The sequence below is a fragment of the Chinchilla lanigera genome, unplaced genomic scaffold, assembly GCF_000276665.1.
Source record: "Chinchilla lanigera isolate Chin_1 unplaced genomic scaffold, ChiLan1.0 scaffold00035, whole genome shotgun sequence".
NCBI classification, from domain to species: Eukaryota; Metazoa; Chordata; class Mammalia; order Rodentia; family Chinchillidae; genus Chinchilla; species Chinchilla lanigera.
Window position 1 is genome coordinate 22,199,712 of NW_004955436.1, and position 20,673 is coordinate 22,220,384.

The 20,673-nt window shown below is 41.7% G+C and overlaps 1 protein-coding gene and 1 long non-coding RNA gene across 2 annotated transcripts; one reads left to right on the top strand and one right to left on the bottom strand.

The window, feature by feature from the left end:
- Positions 1-714: 714 nt before the first annotated feature.
- LOC102020283 lies at positions 715-10,132 on the bottom strand. The gene is made up of 3 exons (XR_261808.2): positions 9,583-10,132; positions 8,550-8,704; positions 715-3,698 (listed from the first exon to the last, which is right to left on the bottom strand). It is a non-coding gene; the product is annotated as an uncharacterized LOC102020283 (long non-coding RNA).
- Il22ra2 (interleukin 22 receptor, alpha 2) lies at positions 8,556-19,956 on the top strand. The gene is made up of 5 exons (XM_005389281.2): positions 8,556-8,688; positions 11,534-11,669; positions 13,917-14,095; positions 17,810-17,979; positions 19,108-19,956. The coding sequence occupies exons 1-5, from the start codon at positions 8,580-8,582 to the stop codon at positions 19,255-19,257; spliced, it is 744 nt and encodes a 247-aa protein (XP_005389338.1). The 5' UTR covers positions 8,556-8,579; the 3' UTR covers positions 19,258-19,956.
- Positions 19,957-20,673: the final 717 nt, after the last annotated feature.

Consider the following 20,673-nt stretch of genomic DNA (forward strand, 5'->3'; position numbering starts at 1 on the left):
TGAGGCAGGATTTCAAATTTGAGTCCCACCGGGCAATATAGCAAGACCTTGTGTCAATGCAAAAAATAAAAAGGGCTGAGGATGTGTTTTAATGCAAAGCCCTTGGGTTCAATCCTAGTACTGCCTCCTGCAAAATAAAAACCTTAAGTGAAAAATATATTTGAATGGGTGAAAAGCAAAAATACGAAAATAATTGAAATAGAAAAGATGACATAATAGTTACTGACTGCCAAAAATATACCAATATGTAGACCCTCCATGTGTGGAGGAAGGACCTGTTTTTATGCCCTGGCCGATTTCTGACCCAGAGGCTGAGCCAGCAGTGAGCTGCTGCCACACAGGAGCCTAATGCCCAGACTGGCCCTTGCGTGGGAGCTCTGCTGACACCTGTGTTTGCTGGGGTGACCGGGGACGGGCGGGCAGGAGCCCTGTGTGTTGTGAAGGTGGACCCCTGTTTGAATGGGTTCAACTAAAAAGTACAGAGATCCTGGAATCAAATGAACTTGAGTCCTCTGATTTGTGTGGGCTAAAAAACAATTTTTAAAAATTGGTAGAGATCAAATAACAGGTCAGGACCGCTTTGCCAGTAGAGAAAACTCAGAAAAGTGTTTTTAAGGGATTTGAACTCAGGTTTCACCTTCGTTAAAGACAACGTTTTTTATTACTGTGGTCCGATGTCTCTAACTTTATGTATTAAAAAGAAAAACAAGGACATTGCCATGAACAACACAAATATATGTCATGCTTTATTTAATTTTGTCATCGGGAAGTGACATCCCAAAATAACCCCAGGGTCATCTGGAAATAGAATGTCATAAATTATAATGATTACATAGTGCTACACTAAAAACAGGCTTCTAGTCACTATTTTAAAAGGCGAAAGGTGTTTTCCTTACTAAGAAGTTCATGCAAATTTTCAGTTTTCATTTGCAAACTGCGTCTTGTTGGACTGACACTTTACCTTTGTTGTTTTTGTATTAGGTTTTCTGTCTTGTTTTCCATTATCTCTGTCCTTGAGTTATCAATTAACTAGCAAATCAAATGATGTTAATCTGTCTGTCTGTCTTCAACTCCCAGAAATCAAAGCAGTAAGATGAGATTTCCAAATTGGGAATAGTGGTATAAATCAGCCTTTTTTGCTTCTCTGGAAATCATGAAAAAGCAACAGTGAAAATTAAAAAATTAAATAGTTCTTCCACTTGGAAATTTTGTTTTTAATTCTCTACTTAAAACGCTTGAGTCAGAAAAAAGAATCCAAATTGTAGAATTGATAAAAAAAAAAAAAAAAATAGTGAAAATACAATTCAGAGCCAAAGGAGAAGCTGTGGGGTACGTTTCAGACTAAATTCCCAGTGTGAACACATATTGGAAAAAATCAAGTGAAGTAAACATCTGATGAGAGTTTTACTTAAACAAATTGGAAGGAATGTGAAAAGGTAAAGGATAAAAGTGATACATAAATTTTTAAAATTAGAACTCATGAATAATTACAAAACATGGCTCCTTGAAAACATCTTTAAAAATAATTCCTACAAATAATAAAACACGAAGAAAATATCATTATTCAAAATAGGAAGCCAAAAGAGAAACCACAGAAATGAGAAATTGATTAAGGACCAATTTCTCAATTCTATGCAAGTAAATGTAACCGCATGTAAATGGATGAAGAAAGTACAATTTGCAGAAAGTGAATCTAGATGAGACAGAAAATCCTAAAAAAAAAAAAACAAAAAACCCTAATTACCATGGAAGAGTTAAATTGAGAAAATTACCAAAGAAATTCTCCCATGCACCCCACTACCACCACCTACAAGACCACTCAAGTGATTTCCTGGGGAAATCTCTCCAGCTCTTCAGAAACAGGTAATTCCTGGGTCACACAGATTAAATTGTCCAACTGAAGAGTTGGCTGTGCAGCCACATAACTGCAGAGGCCAGTGTTGCCCATGAAGTTGCTTTCAATGTCTGCAAGAACCTGGTGACCTGGGCCAGAGAATCTTAGCCCCTTCCCTTGGAATTCCCATCAGATCATGAAAAGCAGAGAAGCACCCTCCTGTTCTACAGCGTCTGGCATGCAAAGGTTAACTTAGTGAAGCTCTAGGTCTTGCAAATGGAGATTTTTAATGGATAGCACCACATTCCCGTCCACGGAGGCTCTGGATACTTGCCCAGCACAACCTTCGTGGCAAGCTCCTCCCTACATGGGATGGGGGAGCTAAAGCAAGAGACATAATGTGCAAGGTGCCTGACCTCCTGCAGTTTATATTCTAATGGAGGGCACGGACAGTGGGAGTAAAATCAAGCATACCCTCTCAAATGATGGTGTTACAGAGACAATAAAGCAGGTAAGGCAGATGGGTGGTGGGAAGAAGTGCTGCTATTTAGGGTGGCCACAGGGGATCCACTACTAAGGTAATATTTGAATAAAGATAAGGGCATGAGGAGGAACCTGGGCATCTCAGGAAAAGCATTCAAGCAGAGGGCACCGTGCTGGTGTGGTACAGGCCTGGGATATTCAAGAAATGTGCAAAAGGCCACCCAGGCTGGAGCGATGCAGGTTAGGAGTGTAACAGGGCCCAGCAAGAGACCATAACATTTTGACTTTCATTCTGAGTGAAGTGGGAAGACATGCAAAGGTTCTGAGAAAATTATCTAATTTCACATTTAAAGGGAACGTTCTGCCTGTGGCGAAGGCCAGTGGCAGAGACAGGGAGACCAGTCAGGAGGCTGTGGCCACAAGCCAAGCAGGAGATCACGGTAGCCGAGACCCAAGTGACTACAATGGAGGAAGTGACAGCTGGTCAGACTGTGGTTCTTCTCTGAAGGTCTCCCCTGGGCCTCAAGACACATGATCATGGCCTGTGTGTGGGCCTCGGGACCCACGACATCCATAGGGTTTTCAGGGTCAGCGAAGCACCTTGGTCAGGAACAATCAAAATCTGTAGCCTCTTTCATTCAAAAAAACAGTATGAGCAAAGATCAAGAAAGGTTAACTTAGTGAAGCTCTAGGTCTTGCAAATGGAGATTTTTAAATGCAAGTTGAGTATCCCTTTTCTGAAATGCTTGGGAGCAGAACAGTTTCAGATTTTGGAACATGAGCATATACATAATGAGATATCTTTGGGCTAGGACCAGAGTCTAAACATGAAATCCATTATGTTTCATATATACGTTATATACATAGCCTGAAAGTGTAATTTTATCACAGTATGTGTAGCACACCTGTGTGACCCATCGCATGATGTTGGGTGTGGAAATTTCTACTTGTAGTATCATGTCTGTGCTAAAGAAGTTTCAGATTTTGGAACATTTCATATTTCACACTTTTGGATCAGGGATGGTCCAACTAAAAGTGTTCGTGGTCCACAAATTTAACAAAATTAAAAGACCAGTTATTATGCTTATTGCCCATGTCTGAATAACAAAGTTCCTTCTTTTCTGAATTAGAGTCCACAAACTATTTTGAATTGCAAGCCAATTATTTCCAAAATGTAGAACTGCTGAAAGGTCATGGTCCTTCTTCAGGAAAGTAAAGAGCTCCTCACCAATAAGAAGGGACAAGTAGCATCCCTATTGCTGGGACTGCAGGTCCATCCATACAAGCGTACGGTTTTCCATAGGTCTGGTGTTCAATTTGGAATTCAAGATGAAATGTTTGAAGATGTCCAGCTCCTTTCTAAACCACAGGAGAACAGGGTCTGGGGGAGAAATAGGAAACACAATCAGTGGAGGAACACCGTCAAAGTCACCCTAAATACCAGTTTTAAATACTGTTCTCAAGGAGGACAAGGGATATGTAACCTTTCCTCTGACCGAAGAAAATGATGCTGGCTCTACCGTCTTGCTCAACCCTTCCTCCCTGGTGCGTAGCACAGTATCCAGCAGATTCTCCATAAACGGCTGTGTGAGTGAGTGAATAATTAAATTTCTAATCTGTGAATGATTAAAAAGACACATCTTCTTTGATATCATTCCATTCCCTTATGGAGTGAATATCACATGTAAAGAATACGTCATCATTTTCCACTTCTCCTCAGGCTTGAGGTGAACATGTCTGATCTCACCCTCACTTTGGGGCTATTTGCTCCAGAACCTTGGTCAGGTCCTCTTATTCTGTGTTTCAGTTTTTCATCTGTGGTACCAGGATAATAATAGCAAGCTCCCAGGCTTGTTAAGAAGATTCACTAAACTGATCTATGGAAAGAACTCAGTACAGTACTCCATAATTATTGCAGCTTCTTATGGATCCCAAAATGGCACTAAAAGTATAAAGAGGACTTTTATAAAGATACTATCTTATAGATAAAAGATTTTTCTTTGTTATGAAAAATAATACACAAAAGTTAAGAATATTGTGGGCCTCCATGTACATAATTCTGAGCATTAATAATTATCAGGCTGTGGCCATTCATCCCTTTCTCCAGCCCCTCGGTATTTTGATACAAAGGGCAGACATTATGCAGTTTCATCTGTAATACTCCAATGTGTATCTCTAAAAGAATGAAAATAATAACCAAAGAGCAGAGAGAGGACTGTCTGCCTGGTGTGGATGGATCTTTGGTCTGCTGGAAGCCACAAGGACAAAGGGCAAAGAGCATCAACTGTCCAACGCAGGGACTCGGCCAGGTCCTGCCCAGACCCAAAGCATGGAGGAATCCACTGTCACAGTCCAGGTGGGCTCTCCTCTGAGGGGTGAGGGCTGGGGCCAGCATTTTATACCAGAAGAAAGGGGAAGTACAAATCCCCCATGGTTATCATACTCTTCTACATCAAGTGCCATTTTATTGGAAACAACTCTGTACAAATGTTTCTGCTTCAAAATTAGTGGGAAAAATAGAATCTAATCTTATCTTTTCATCTACCTAGAGGCACCACTGGCAATGCTGGCTCTCACACTGACGATATTACACAACTGGAGAGCTCATTGAATGGTGACAGGACGGGTTTGTTTTCTGAAATTTAACATAGCAAGAAAGTCCATATCTTTGGCAGAACTCAGTTCTTAAAGATTCTACCCTCTTCCTCCTTTTTCCTAATTTCCTCTTATTCTCCAAAGCCAGTAAGTCAGGCGGAACTCCAATTTCATTACCTGCTGCTCTACATTTAACAGCTTGAGTTACATTATTTCCCTTTTCTTCTGAACTGGAATTTGGAACACTGTGACCACTTTAAAATAAGATCCATTGCTGTCAGGGATAATGAACACTGACATGCCAAACCCAGGTTATGATCCACGTTTGCATTTAAAAAGCAAGATCAGTGCTCAGTCTAAAACTCAGTGGGAGCATGAATTAGTAAAGAGTGATGCTAAGAAGCTTGAAGACAGGGCACACCAAGGAGGTGGAAAGGAGAGAGAGGGGGTACTGCATATTTCTTCTTTTAAGCCTAAGTTACCTTGTAAGGGGCTGAAGATGTAGTTCAGTGGTACAGCACTTGCCTAAGTTACTTTATGAGTAATCACAGCTTCTCTTGGAGGAGACAAGAGTCTGGACTCGGAGGTTGGATGCAGCGTGGAGCTGCCAGAAACCCTGGTATTATCTTCACAATCTTTCTGTACACCTTTCATTTCAGAAAGCATGCAGCTGTCGGAATAACTCTGGAATTCACGATGTGATGATAAAGGTAGTCTTGCCCATAGTCTCTGAAGAAAGTCCCAACAGGCTCTGTTTCAAGACCACTTGGTCAGAGATGAGGCCTTCCCTGCATGGCCCCAGCTCCTCACAAGGCTTCAAGTATCCAGCATTGCTCTCCACAGATGCCGAGTCCTGGAGAGGGGTGATAGCACCTAAGAGAACAGCTTTCCTTCTGCTCCTTTCTTCCTGCAGAAGACCTTCCTGCCCTCTGTCTGTGAGGACTGCCTGCCCTCCAGCAGCACCACTCACCTCTGTGATGGCCCTCGCGCAGCTCCTGCTAATCTTTATGGTGGAGGACAGGGGAGTGAGGTAGCTTTGCAACCACCTCTGAAACACTTCGTCTCCCATTTAAGAAGGGGAAGAAACAAATGGGTAAAACTCACAACCCTGCCTTCACTCATTATTATCTCCATCCCTGCCTTCTTCTAGAAGGAAGGTTCAGGAAACTACAGTGCTTAGCTTATGGTGGCACAGCAAATATGTGCTAAATGTGAATGAATGAATGAATGGATGGATGGATGGATGGATGGATGGATGGATGGATGGGTGGATGAATGAACGAATACTGCTCAGCAGCCATCCCTATTCCTCACTAATGGGAAAATTCTACTAAGAACTGGACAAGGATAATTGCACAAGAAGAAAACACCAGAATGCATTTCCTCCTCTGACTTCAAGATTCCCTCTCATTGACAACAAAAAAAAATTTGCTTTATGACTTTATTGTACTTCAGTGTGTAATTGTAGTGATTCTAAAACCCTGTGGAAAATTGTAAAATGATACGATGAATCACGGGCAAAGAATAGATGACCTAGTTTGACCAGATCTAAAGGAGATAGGGAAAAGATCTAACATGGTCCAAAAGGATTGTCCTCCAGATTCACATTTTAATACATTGTTTGCTTTGCTAGGTTCAGTCATCTCTTTTCAGATTGTTGTTCACTGAGGTGGGAATGGAAAAGAGAGAGGAATTAGCTGAGTGGGGCCAGAGCCCTGAATGGAGAAGGGGCAAGAGAGCCTGAGGCACACCGTGGCGGTTCGGTGGGAAGTCACCCAAAAAAGGGACAAGAAAGAATCAAGTTTTGACCAACAAAGAATCAAGTTTTGTCCCTGGGTGGTGTAACTGCCAAGCACATTACTCAAAATCAGCCTAGCACTGGTCCCTGGCGGCCTTTCTTTTTCCTTAAGGCCGGGTGAGTTGTTTTGTCCTTGTATAAGGTTTGAGGAGGAGACAGAGGACCTGGACTCACTGTGGAGGAAGATTTTAACTCATCATCATAGAAGAGCATTTCAGGACCCATCAGTGAAAGACACAGCCAGTTTACTAGGAAGAATCAGAAAGTGCACTCAGAAAGTTCAGGTTCTTGAGAAGTGAGGTGCACTATGGTTTTGTGTTGGGAGTGTTTATGTGGTCTCGGGGTACCCTGGGGATTGATGCACTGCGATGTTTATTTCTTTGAGTTGTTTATCATTTATCTAGTGTCTGTTTCCTTACCATCTGGTTACTCAACACTGTACTAAAGCAAAAACTGGCTTCATCAACTACAGGTTAAAATGCAAACCGTGGGTGTCTGTTTGCTGTTTGGACATGTGGCACCCAATTCATAGTACCATTTCATTGAGGGTGGCGGCTTTTGGGGCTACAAAGGGTATAGTATCAAGCCAAATTTATGGACTTATTTTATCTCTAAGATTCAGGGCTTTACAAGTAAGGAGCCAGAAAGAAAAACAGGCCTGAGGCACAGAAGACAGCACAACTTAAAAATTACATTCTCCTTGTCTCTTTTCTACCTACTTCTCCCAGCCTGACTGATTCCAGCCCCCCATCTTTGTGCTATTTCCATAGCATCGGCCCTACCCTGCCTTTAAGGTCTACCAGCCCTGCCCCAACCACAAGCTTTCCACACACACGCAACTTACAGCAACTGTTTGTTTTTTTTGAGTGACTCTTTTTTTTTTTTTTTTTTTTTGTTTTTTCTCCGGTACCGGGAACTGAACTCACGACCTTGCGCTTGCCAGGCAGGTGCTTTGAGTGACTCTTACACTTTTATAAACATGATAAAATAATGCAGTAAAACAAAATTATAGTGGCTTCAAGGAAACATTTGCCATTAGTTAAGCAAGAAGGGGTGCTCAGCTTGAGTAGTTCTTTCTTTATTTTTGACTATGTACCTAGATTTACTTATGAACCATACACTTGTGAGGTGAAAATCCCTTCATTCCCTCCTTCTACAGCACAAACCCACTACTGTGCATCTTTTGAATAAACTTTTCTATTGTGAAGATTCAAAATTCATAGATGCTGCTGGTGTTTCTATTAATGAAAACAAAATGACTGGTACTTATATGCTCAGCAAAACTTTGACTCCTTTAAATTATCTTTAAGAATTCTAAATAGGTGCCAACCCATACAAAGCACAGATTGCAGCTGTCAAGCAGCAAAAGAAAAAATAACTTACTCAACTTACTAAGTTTCAATACCAAAAAAGATTAAATTTGGCTTAAAGTCCCAAAACAGATATCAAACCAGGAAGTTATGACTTATACTCAAATGTTGATACAATCTTAAAAGCTGTTATAGCTATATTAAAATAAGACTTCTGCAAGGCTAACTTCCTCTGTAAGGCAAGAATATGAGCATAGCAATAATATTATGCACCAGTATCTCTCTTCAATGTATAAAGCCCTACAAGACAAATACCTATAACAATTTTTCAATTCAATTGACATAAATCATAATTCTTCTATACTATTTTGGTCTCAGTCATTTTAAAAACATCAGTGAATTTTGAAAATACACAATTTAAGGATCCCATAATTAACAAGCAGATTTTGTAGTGAATTACACACAAATTCAGCCATCCGTCCAGTGTTCAAAAGTATTTAGTACCTAAACAATAAATACCAATGCTGACCTTGCATATTTCATAGTTCCCTCTTCTGGGATGAGCTTGAAAGGAGCTCCAGTTGCCTGGCCAGTTGCACTTGTGACCATGATGCTTAAGCGCTGCTTTCTAGGCTTCCTCCTCAGCCTCTTCTTGACTGGTGGAGTAGGTAAGTGCCTTGTTTCCTTTTAATGACACCACAGCTTTGTCTTAGAGTCTGATCAAGAGACTGCTAGAAATGGTATTGATGTTTTTCTGGGCTTTGTTAAAATTTGAACTTTCTGAGGTCATTAAATGCTAAAAGTGGCCATGGGGTCAGTTCCTATCTACAGCCTGAGTGAATCCACAGATATCTAATGAACACCTGCTAGAGAGGACACAGACTTATGGGTGCAGGAATAAATGTGTGAGGTCTCTCTTGCTTTAGGATTTCTTTGGCTTTGCAGAGACTCTGCCCACAGCAATTGTAAGCATGAGCCCCTAAGCCAGACTGTCAGAGTCTAGATTTCAACGCAGCCACTTACTAAATAAGAAAACTTGTGCTGTTTCTTGAACAACCTGTGCCTCAATTTCTTCATCTGTACAATGGAGATTGTAGCTCACTGTGAAGATTCCATGAGTGACTGTCTATGCCAAGTTCTTAGACCAGTGTCTGGCATAGAACAGGGACGTACACAAGTTGCGAGAATTTGCTGTTGGTGTTTGCAGAGAGCTCTCCAGGAACACAGAGCATCTTGTCAGGACATACCTCTGATCAAAGCCACTGGGACCTCAAGTCAACAGATGAGTATTTCTCAGTGCAGAAGGCTTGAATAAATTCCCACAATCCCACAGTTTTCCAGTGACTGATACATGAAAGTAATTCTAGCCCCTATCTTCTGGAAATCTGTGAGAAGAAGCTATGCTCCTGGTCCTCCGTAACAAGGACTCATTTAATAAAACATGGTGGGATCTTACCTGGCCCCTCACCTTGGGCTACACAAGCAACTTCTTTGGGGCTAATTACTACACAACTTCTCAGCCTCCCCATCCAAATAACACAGTGTGAAATGATCTACCTTACCTGTTGGCGGTGGAAACTAAACACGTTGACAAGAATGAACGAAGTGCCTATCGTATGTTGAATATTCATATTTGTTCAATGTTCAACGAATGCCAGCCACAAGAGGGAGGAGGAGTGGAGAAGGAGAAGGAGAAGGGATATTCTCAGCTTCTAATAGCTCTGCCTCTTCCATTAGCTCCTGTCTCCTGAGGCTTTGCTCTTGATTTTCTGCAGTCGGTAAAAGGCAGCTCTGGCGTCAGTGAGCCGAGGTTAAAAAAAAAAAACAGCTTCACTATTTCCTGCTGGGCAAGTTCCTTCACCTCTTCAAGGCTTAGGTTTTAAGTCTATAGGAGGAAGCTGCAATCGCACCTGTTCACACAAGAGCAGGGCAAATCCAGTAAGTGAATAAAACAGTCCCTCGGTGCCTAGCACAAGGTACATTGGTGGCAGTAGCAATGGTATTGCTACAAAAACAAGCCAAGAACTCCAAAGACAGAGAGATAAAGAGCCTGCAGACATCTCTCTTCAGGTTAGCAAATCAGCTTTAGACAGGTCTTCAGGAAATTGCCTGTCATCTCCTGAGAAGCTCGGAAATTTTTATGTTCTACATGTAATTAATGAGGTAGTGATGGGGCGGATGCAGTATCAACTGTGGCAATAGGTTCTTTCCAGCTACACACCGCCATTTGGTACAAGACAGGAGGCCTCCCCAAATACAAATAAAAGCAAAAAACAATGTTAACACAGTTTGGTGGGTAAGGATAGACACTCAAGGAAACAGCACCATTCCTTAGAGAATAACTAACTGTGAAAGTTGCTGAGATCATGAGTGCAGAAACATTTTCTTTCCCTCAGTAATGTAGTATTTGAGCAAAGATATAAAGAAGTAGAGAAATGGGCCATGCACAAATTCAGAGAAAGAAATGCAGGGGAAGTGTAGCTCAGGAAAAGGGCAGGGATAATACAGCACACCTAAGGTTGGGTCATTGCTGGCACAAGAAAAGAAGACCACTCCAGAGGAGAACGGTAAGAGGTAACAGAAGAGGACAGGGAGAAAACAGAGATGCTTCTTGTTTCCTTCTCCTTTGGTCCAACTTCTCTTTCCTTATCGGAATCTTTGGAGCCTAAAATAAAATGTCCTTGCAAGTCTCTTGGTGCCATAAGAACCAAACACAGGTGAGGGTGGGCCACCCGCATCATGTGATTAGAGGAAGAAGTCACAGCCATTCCAGTGCAAACCCCTCCCTCTGCTGTCAGGATCACTATCCAGAACCCTGGGCCCTATGAGGCCGCATCAGTGTGGGCCAATTCATCTGAGCGATCCTGCTGGATGCTCAGAGCCAGGAGGCAGGCAGTGAGCACAGGCCTTCAGGGAGGTTCTCAAGGACAGAACAACCTGAAGCCAGAACTGGAGATTAAACAATGAAGCAACTGAGTCTTGGGCTGAGGTCCTGGGACCAAAACGATCCCAGGCAAGTTCTGACTCAGACTGGTGGTTGAATAGCCTCCTAGGGGGATAGGTGACTTTGGCGTGGGTCTTTCATCTCGGTCATTGTATCCCATCACTACCTGGGCAAGAACTAAGGACCATATTCTTTCAATCAGATCTCCCTTTGAGTGTGGGTTGAGAGCACATCACATGTGTTTCTGTTGTCTGGAACTCATCATTCTAAAACTTCACTTTGGGCTGGAGATGTAGCTCCAAGGTAGGGCACTTGCCCAACATACACAAGGGCCTGGGTTCTGCCTGCAGTGCTCCAAAAAATTTTTTTAAAAAAAGAATGAAACTTATGTCCATGAAGATCATCACATTAAAGAGTCAAAAATGTTTCATATCTGGGCTCCTCTTCGACTACCTGCACTTCGAGCAAGTGCTTCCAGAAATGCTGATGCAGGTACTACGTTTAAAATACCTGCCAATAGCAACAGACCTCATTGTTATCTTCCATGTCTTTCCTTCTCATTGTTTTAGGACCTCAGCCAGCTCGTGACTCTCTGAAGCCTCAGAGGGTTCGATTTCAGTCGCGAAACTTTCATAATGTCTTGCTCTGGCAGCCTGGGTGGGCACTCAGCAGCAACAGGAGCGTCTATTTTGTGCAGTACAAAGTGTAAGTAAATTGAGCTTCCTTCAGGTGACAGGAAAGGCCGCAGGGATGGCGCAATCTGGAACACCATGGAGTATTAGTAGCTGAGGTTTTTTCTGAGGAGTTTCAGAAGGGTTTCAGAGGAGCATAGACAGGGACAGAAGTGACTTGATTTCCTGAAAGGCTGCTTGGGGATTTGAAACACTTCAGGATACAGTCTTTAGAGCAGACCCTTCAGTCCTAAGAAAGCAGAGACCTGCGGCTTGGGCACCTTTGGTGCCTGGCCCTTGGTGAGTTCTCAGGACACATTTGTCGAATGAATGGTGGAAGTGCCTTGCTTTACACATAGCAAGTACTATGAACACCTGAAGTGAACATGTGACAACACTGAGTGTATAAAATTCATTTCTAAACCTAAAACTCATTTTTTACAGTGGCACTCCTGTTTGCATAATTCTTTTCAAATGTCAGTGACTCTGGTAGGCGTGAACACATACTGGGACGTGCTGCTGAGTGTTCTTGCGGGACCCTCACACAATGCCTGCAGGACCAGGGCCAGTACTCAGCTATCATTCACTCTCCCTGGATCGAGGCTTGGAAATACACACTGCTGATTGAAAACAGCAGGCTTTTCTGCATTGCATTCCCTCGGGTTGTTAGAGGCTCTGCCTCCCCTGACATAGTTTGAGATGTTGGCTGAACACAAGACAGGAAGTATTGCTACTTAGTTTTTGTGCATTCTTGTTAGAAATTCAGAAAATCAGAGATATGCATGAGGCAGAGTAGCGATTTTTTATTCTATGCCCCTCCAACATGGGGTAGACCTTAGTTCAGATTTTCTTATTAATTCAGAAGGATTAACCCCAGAAGTTTCTTAGCCTTTAACTGTCCCTGTTCTTCTCTATACATTTTGTTTAGCAAATGTAAAACTCCCATATCTTTACAAGAAAGGAGCTTCATTAGAAAAATAGATTTGTGCATAGCTAGAGATCCTCCATTATAGAGGAAATAGAGATCAATACTCTTTATATGTCTTCTCTGGCAGCCTAATGGGTCCAAAATGTACCTCTTTGTGAGCAAAGTGATGAGGGGATTAGAAGCTGTTTCATGATGAAGATTAAACTTCAGGACCCCCATGGAATAATTTTAAATTTATAATTCTTTTCCTTTAAAAGGGTTCCCATGGGTTATATAAATTTCAGTTCTCAGAATACCTGGAGCCATTGCTGTCTCTGTGGTATTTTCAGTTGCACCATGCAGCTCTATAATTTTGAAAACTTTCACTTTGGTTATTCCTGATTCCTATCAGTCTAAGGTTAACAGATTGGATTGGACAAAAACCTGAGGTTTCATATTAAAAGAGAAGTCAGTCATTACAGCTAAGGTCCAGCTCACAAAGACAATGTCTCATCAATAAATAGCTAGAAGTCATCCAATTGTGCCCCAGCCATGCTGTTGGTTCTGCTTTAACACTGATATAATGAAACTGTTGTCATTGTATAGATCACAGAGAATTGAGACCAGAAATACTCTTCATGGAATGGCTCCAAAATTAGATTTCAAGTCCTTCAACAAAGGAAGAGCCTTTCTCCCAGCCTCCACTTCCTGCTCTGCTCCCTGCTAGCACCGTACTGTTTTTGCTCAGATTTGTGACTGAAAAGGAAGTGAAGTCTTAGTCTTCTCTCTGGCTCTTACACCATCCTCTGGCCTCAGCAACTACCTGTCTGCTTCTTTGCCTCATCACCTTTTATCCCTCTCTCTCCCAGGCCCTAATCACAGGGCTCTCTATGGCGCCATCACCACAACTTCTGCTTCATTTTCAATAAAGAGATGAGTCATGTGTGTTCAGTAAGCATCACCTAGGATAACAAACGGTAGCAATTTCTCAGAATCAACCATATTGCTCAATAGGAAGCAGATGAGAAGCGGAGGAAAACCACAGAGTTGAAACCTCAGAAGCATTAAGGATTAGAGAGTGAGTATTTAAAAATGGAAGTCAGTCCCTGTACCAGAAGGATTGGTTTGACAGATATGAACAAACTACAAACTACTTATGTTAATGATACAGAAAGTGTCAAGGTTGAATTGCTCTTTCAGTTGGCTAGCACTTTGGTTAACGAGACAGAAATCTTCACAATTTTCAAATATTGAAGATTGCAGTAAGTGGCACTGACGACAGGGCAGATTTCAAGCTTTCTAAAGAACACACTGGAAAACCTGAAAACTTCAATGGAGAAAAGAAACAGATGTTTGTACTTTTGCTTCCTTTAGGTATGGTGAGAGAGAGTGGAAACATAAGGAGGAATGTTGGGGTACTCAGGAACTCTTTTGTGACCTTACAAACGAAACCTCAGACCTGCAGGAGCCTTACTATGGGAGGGTGAGGGCGGCCTCGGCAGGGAGCTACTCGGGCTGGAGCATGACGCCACGCTTCATTCCCTGGTGGGAAAGTGAGTGAGTTCATGGAATTCTCTGTCTTGTCTCTTTCCTGCCTTTGAGCTGCCTCGCAGGGCCAGACTTTGTGCCTTGCTGGTTTTAAAAATGTTTTATAGGATATAAATCATACTTCCTACAATGTACTTTTACAACATATAAAGTTTAATGGTTTTAATGTATCCGTGTATCTATTTAAGAATCACCCACAGACAACTTTAGAACACTTTTGTCACCTCAGAAAGACACTCCATGCCCTGTGGCTACACCTTTCTCACGCCTGATTGCCCCAGGACCCCCAGCTGTCCTCCCTGTCTCCGTACAGTTCCTTGTTCTAGATAAAATCATAATATGTGGTCTTTTAAGACTGATTTCTTTCACTTAGCCTTGTTTTCAAGGTCTATCCATGGTTGTAGCCATATCAATACTTCATTCTCTTAAATGGCCAAATAATCCTCCATTATGTGGGTTTTCTACCCATCAAGTAAGAATAGCCAAACATTTTGGTTCAGATGAGAGGAAGCTTTGGCTCAATCTTCCTATTAAAATTGGGACAGTGCTAAGAAGAGTTTAACATGTGTTTATATTGCCACCCCCTCTATAAAAAAGAAAAGTCCTTAGGCAGGGCTCTATAAGAAGCCTTTCTTTTTTTTTTTTGGCCAGGGCATCATAGGTACAAGACTTAGAAATGCAGTTCATAGACCAGTTGAAATTGGAGCTCCTCCCGTAGAAGCAATTGTGAGGAGCCTTGCCCACTCAGCTGTCCCAGCACCTTCCAGTGTGGTTCCCTCCTCCAACAACACCTGAAGCTTTTCTTTTAAACAGAGTCTTGCTACGTAGTGCTGGCTGGCCTTGAACTCACTTATGTAGCCTAGGCTGAACTTGAACTCATGGCGATCCTCCTGCCTCATCCTCCCTAGTTCTGGGATTACAGAGGTGTGCCACCATGCCCGGCTTCCTGAGGCTTTTTTGAAAAACCTGTTTGAAAAATAGGCTTCTAGGATCTTAGAAGCATGTTCCTAGAGTCTACTGTATGAGCTAATAAACCACCTATCTGCTTTGGCTTACCGGAAATCTATTGCTCAGGACAGGATTGTATTTTACATGAAAAAGTTCTGGTTCCTGATCCCTATTTAGACAAGAAGCAATAGTTCAAATAACAAAAAACCTTAAGTGGAAATCAGAATTTGATCCTTTGTAATTTCAATATTATCTGAACCTAGAGTTTCTTGGATTAAATATAGATATGGATTTTTAGAATAGTACCAATATTCTAATGGGGTGGGCTACATTCAGATTAAAGAATCACCCTACCTATTTATTTATTCAGCAATTATTTATAAGGTACTTACTATGTTCCAGGTATTTTATGAGGTCCTAGAGGAAATCTAGCAAGCACAGCAGACATAGAGAAGTCTCTTTCTTCCTTGAGCATTCTGTTTAATAGGGAAGACAGATAGCAATGAAAGAATCACACATGCATAAAATGTTATTTGTGACAGGTGGTACAAAAGACAGAGGCACAGCGCTAGGAGAGCCGGGCCAAGTAGGGAGCTGGCTATTGATGTGAGGAAAAGCATTCCTATGGAAGTGACACTTGAGCTGATAGCTATAGATTAAAGGGGGCAAATTGGACAGAGGGTAGAGCAGAGGATTCCAGGAAAAGGAAAAAGGATCTGCAAAGACTTGGTGGCGGAAGGGAGCATAATAATCCAAGAGACTAGAAGACAGCTGGTGTGGTAAAATACAGCATGCAAGGAGGGAGGACGGAGTGAGGGGGATCTGGAAAGGTAGGCTGGGATGAGAATTTCCTGTGCAGGAGTTACAGTTTCCTCTAGGAAATAAATATACATAACTTTAGGGAGGTAGGCAGTTTTGGGAATTGAACCCTGTGTCTTGCTTATGCTAGCCAAGAAGTCTACCATGAGCTACACCTCACCCTCCAAAAAAATGTAATTTGAATTGCAGGAACACATGATCAGACTTATGCATTGAAAAGATCACTTTGATTACATTTGGGGAGACAGACTGGATGTAAGCTGTTATGGTTTGTGTCTAGACGTCCCCCCAAGGCCTCATGCAGGCATAGAGTTTTTTTCGGAGGTAGCTGAATCTAGAGTGTGTGCTTGATCATGGTTCAATGCTAGGATTAAGGGTGCTGGAATTAAGGGTGGGTGATTTCACACCACTGACTGGATGGGCACCACCCTAGGCCCAGTAGACTGGATAAGATAAAGAGGAAGAGAGAGGGTTGTCTCCCCTTGTCCTTCGCTTGTTGCTTTCGCTGTCTTCTGTCAGCCGTGAATTGCTCTCTTCTGCAAAGCCACTCTGCCTTGGAGCCAGCCAATTATGGACTGAAACCTCTACAAACTGTGAGCTAATTAAATCTTTTCCTCTTTAACTTTGCATGCTGGGTATTTTGTCTCAGCAATGAGAAAAGTAACTAAGACATAAGCAAGTGAGGTTACTGTAATAGTCTACAGAATACAGACCAGCCTGAGTTAAGAAAATGAAAGGGTTATGGAAAGTTTATCATTGGAAGGCTATTTCACAGGAAAAAATGGCAGAACTTGATAATAGGATAGATATAGTAGAGAATATGTCTGAGATGATCTCTAAATATCTTTCTTACATAACTAGATTGTTGAGATGTTTTTGGTGGAGTTTCACCAAAAAAAAGGCCAGTTTGGTGAAAAGTAGGGTAGTTAAGATTGTGAATTCAGTTCAGATGTTGAGTTCAAGGTATTTTGAGAAGCAGGGTGTGGAGGTACATGCCTTTAATCTCAGCATTAAGGAGGTTAAGGCAGAAATATTGCCACAAATTCAAGGCCAGTCTGCACTACATAGTGAGTTCAATATCAGCCTGAACTACATATCGAGACCCTATCTCAAAATTAATCAATCAATCAATCAATCAAAACAAAGAGGATGTGAATCTATAACCTAAAAATTATAATGAATACCAAACAGCAAAACAATAAGAAAATCCATACTTAGCAGTGTTACAGTAAATCTGGGGATAATTAGTTTCTTTCTTTTTTCAATTTCTTTACTTTAAAGAGAATAAAAGCAATAATAAAAAAAAACACTAGAAAGGATACAGAATTTCACAAAACAAGATGACAAGAATTCAACAATGGTCATTATATTGCATATTGTTGTCTTCAAATTAGCTGCTCAGATTACCAGATATAAGCATGCAAAATTGGTCAAAAAAATAAAGCATTAACTGATTTTTTCAATAAACCAATAGAAATCAGCAGTACAATTATCTTAGCTATCTTGTGTGCATATATATATATATATTTTTCCTTTCCTTCCATCTTTCTTTTCTCCTTTCTCTCATCCCAGTTGTTCCCTCCTGAGCAGCCTTTTCTCTTTCACAACATCCACTATACCTTCCAGACCCCACTCATTTCCCCAGGTGCCCACTCCAGGGAGACAACACAATGTCCACACATGTGGGTCTGACCCACTCCACCCACGAGCATGGTCTCCAGCAGCATCCATCCACCCACAGAAGCCCCAAGTCCATCCTTCCCCATAGCTGAGCAATACTCCACCATATAAAAACATAGAGTTTCATATTCAGCAAAGATCTGGTTATTGGGAACAAAATGTGTGAACCAGAATTCTCTCATTTTGTAATGATTTATCATGATGCATGGTGTGTCCATGTGTCAGATCTCATTTTTTTAATGGTTTGTCAAAATTTCCTATGCTTTCTCCAGCAACAATTGAGCCTCCAGTCATAAATATAACCAGAGTTAATGGATTGTTGTCCGTGGTTCTCCATGCTCCAGATTTCCCATATAGACACCTGAAAGGAAAAACAAAATCAATGGAAAATTACTATGAACTAGAATATCGAGTTTTTATAATGAAAAATTCACTAAAAATGGTAAGTGCAGATGAGTATGTTTTCCATTTGTTAAATGTTAAATAGCATTTTAATCATATTGAGTATCCTCTCTTTTGCTGCTCTATCTCCTCTTGTTTTTTCCCCCACCTTGTTTGTTTTGTTGTTTTTTTGTTTGTTTGTTTTTCTGGTACCGGGAATCAAACTCATGACCTCGCACTTGCCAGGCAGGCACTGTGCCGCTGAGCTAAACCCCCAGCCCCGCCATCTTGTTTCATTCTTCCTTACTTTCACCCTCGGTGATGAACAACTGTGCTTAGATCACCAGCTAAGCTTGTGTGTCCATATGTGTATGTGCGATTGGTGTGTGTCAGTGTGCACATGTGTGTGCCTATGTGCCCTTTGGATCACTCGACTTGCCTCTGTCTGGTCTTCTCGCATATCTAGGAATTGGTAACAATATTCCATTCCATTTGACTGCCACAAACATTCAATTTGTATGGGTTTTCCATACCTTATTTAGCTTAGTAGCTTTTGAATCACAGCACTACGTATTTCCATCAGTTTTGCAATGGTAATCTGTAATTTGCTATCAGAAAATCCACCACCACTGCCTTTACCTGGGCTTGGTGGTGACCTGAGTGTTCTTTTCTAATGTGCCTCTTAGACAGAGTTCCTCGGGTTGTAAGGAAGAGAAACTCATTCACACTCCTTTCAGTGCAAAAGAGAAGGGGGAAAGTTGCATTCGGTGCTAGCAAGCAACCTCATGGACGCCCAGAAACAGGAAACAAGAGCTGCCTGGCTTTCTAAGGACGAGAGGGGGGAGCAGGGAAGTGAGTTTTCTGGGATTCTCCTCTGTCTCTCTGACCTTCAGTATCTCTGTGGCTGCATATTGCATGTCTACATTTATCTCTTCAAGTTCTTGTGAAAGAGACACTGACCCCTGGGTCAGTCATTCAACAGCGCTCAGGGGAAGCCAGGTAGCACCTGTGGGGCCCCTGACTGTTACTTCACTGGGTGTGGCCCAGGAGTGGGGAAGGAGGCTGTGTCTATGAAGGAACCTGACTAACCATCCACTCCCATGGCCGTCATAACTTCCTAATCAAAAATTGAGCAAATTGGTGAGTTTCTAGAAACAGGTACCATCTGATTTTTTTCTCTTGGGTACAGGAGCAACAACTCTATGAAGGGCCTCGCAGAGTTGTTGAAGTTGAAGCACTCTTACCTCACTCTGGAGCCTGCCTCATGGCTGAAATATACATACCCAGGCTTGACCGAGGAAGCCCCAGGAGTGCAAAGACATGCGTGGGAGTTGCATAAACTGGAACAACGTGCTCTGAAGGATGAAGAAGTCCAGCGGCTTGTCTTATTGAAAGTCATTTTTTTATTTTCTTAATGCAGCATTCACTGTTACATTTCAGGGCCTTCTTTGTTTATCCATTTTTCTTTTTTAAAAAATAACATGCTTTTTGATCCTCTTCTTTTATTAGTATGTGTGAGTAGTACAAAATACTAGTATTCCTTGTATGGAATTGGTCCATGTGAAGAGCACATCTTAATTCCCGTTTTCACCCACTTCTTCTCCCCCCACATCACTTGATCCTTTTCCATTTGACAAAGATCTATCTCACTACTTCCTATTATCAATCTTTTATTTTGCTCTTTATTTATATTTTGGTTTTCTCATCTAAGAGAAAACATGTAATAATTAAGCTTGTGCATCTGATTTATTTCACTTAAAACTAGGGTCTCAAGGGGTATCCAATTTCCTACAAATGACTCAAGTTTATCTTTCTTTATGGCAGAGTATTACTCTGGATTAATATCTAGATTAAGGTTACCACCAATAACATGTAAATGTTAAATGAAGTCTACTCAATATAACTTCCCTTCATTTAGTACATACCCACATGAAGATTACCTTTTCTATTTTTGCTTTTAATGTTGCCTTGTATGAATTTATTGTTGGTCTCCAAATGAGGTATATTTTTCAGCAATAAAGAGAAAAAGAAACCTTAACCCTAAGTTTATGCCATATTAGTAACTCAACCTTCCTAGCAAAGGGCCTCTTGCCGGTTGTACCGTCACAATTTTTATGTAGGAGGATCATATAAATGACAGCTTGATTTGGGACAGTCAGGGTCCATGTAGAGAACTTGACTCAAAGCTGAAGGCACTCAGTAGGTGGCAGGTTTGTTGGGAGAAGAAAGCATGTGAACAGGTGTTTCCAGAGCTTATATGGCTACACAAACCCTCTGAACCCCTTCTGCCTCTCCCAAATCAAGACCAGTAGCATAAGGCTCAGTGTAGCCTACAGATAGCTGCCTTCTGCACCCTGGGCTAAGTCCTTATAAGTGTTTAAGGTTGGTGTCTTGCAAGGAGGTATATATCAGAACATTTGTACAAGGCCTTAGGAGAATTACCACTCTTATAGCTGCTTGACCCAAAAGCTCTGGGGCCAGCTTTGCTTCCTTTCTCTGACATTGTACATTCAATGCGTCAATAAATTCTCTTGGACCTACATCAAAATATGACCCTTCTCACAAACCCTGTGTCCTAGGCACCACCATTTCCTATCTGAACAATGATTCCAGCCATCCCAGTCTCCTCGCTCCACCTGCCTCACTAGTCAAATCTTACATGGTAGCCAAGATGAGCCTTCAAGGACATGTCAGATCCTGTCACTTTCCAATGGCTTCCTGTCTCATAAGGGTGAAAGCCAAAGTCCTCATAATG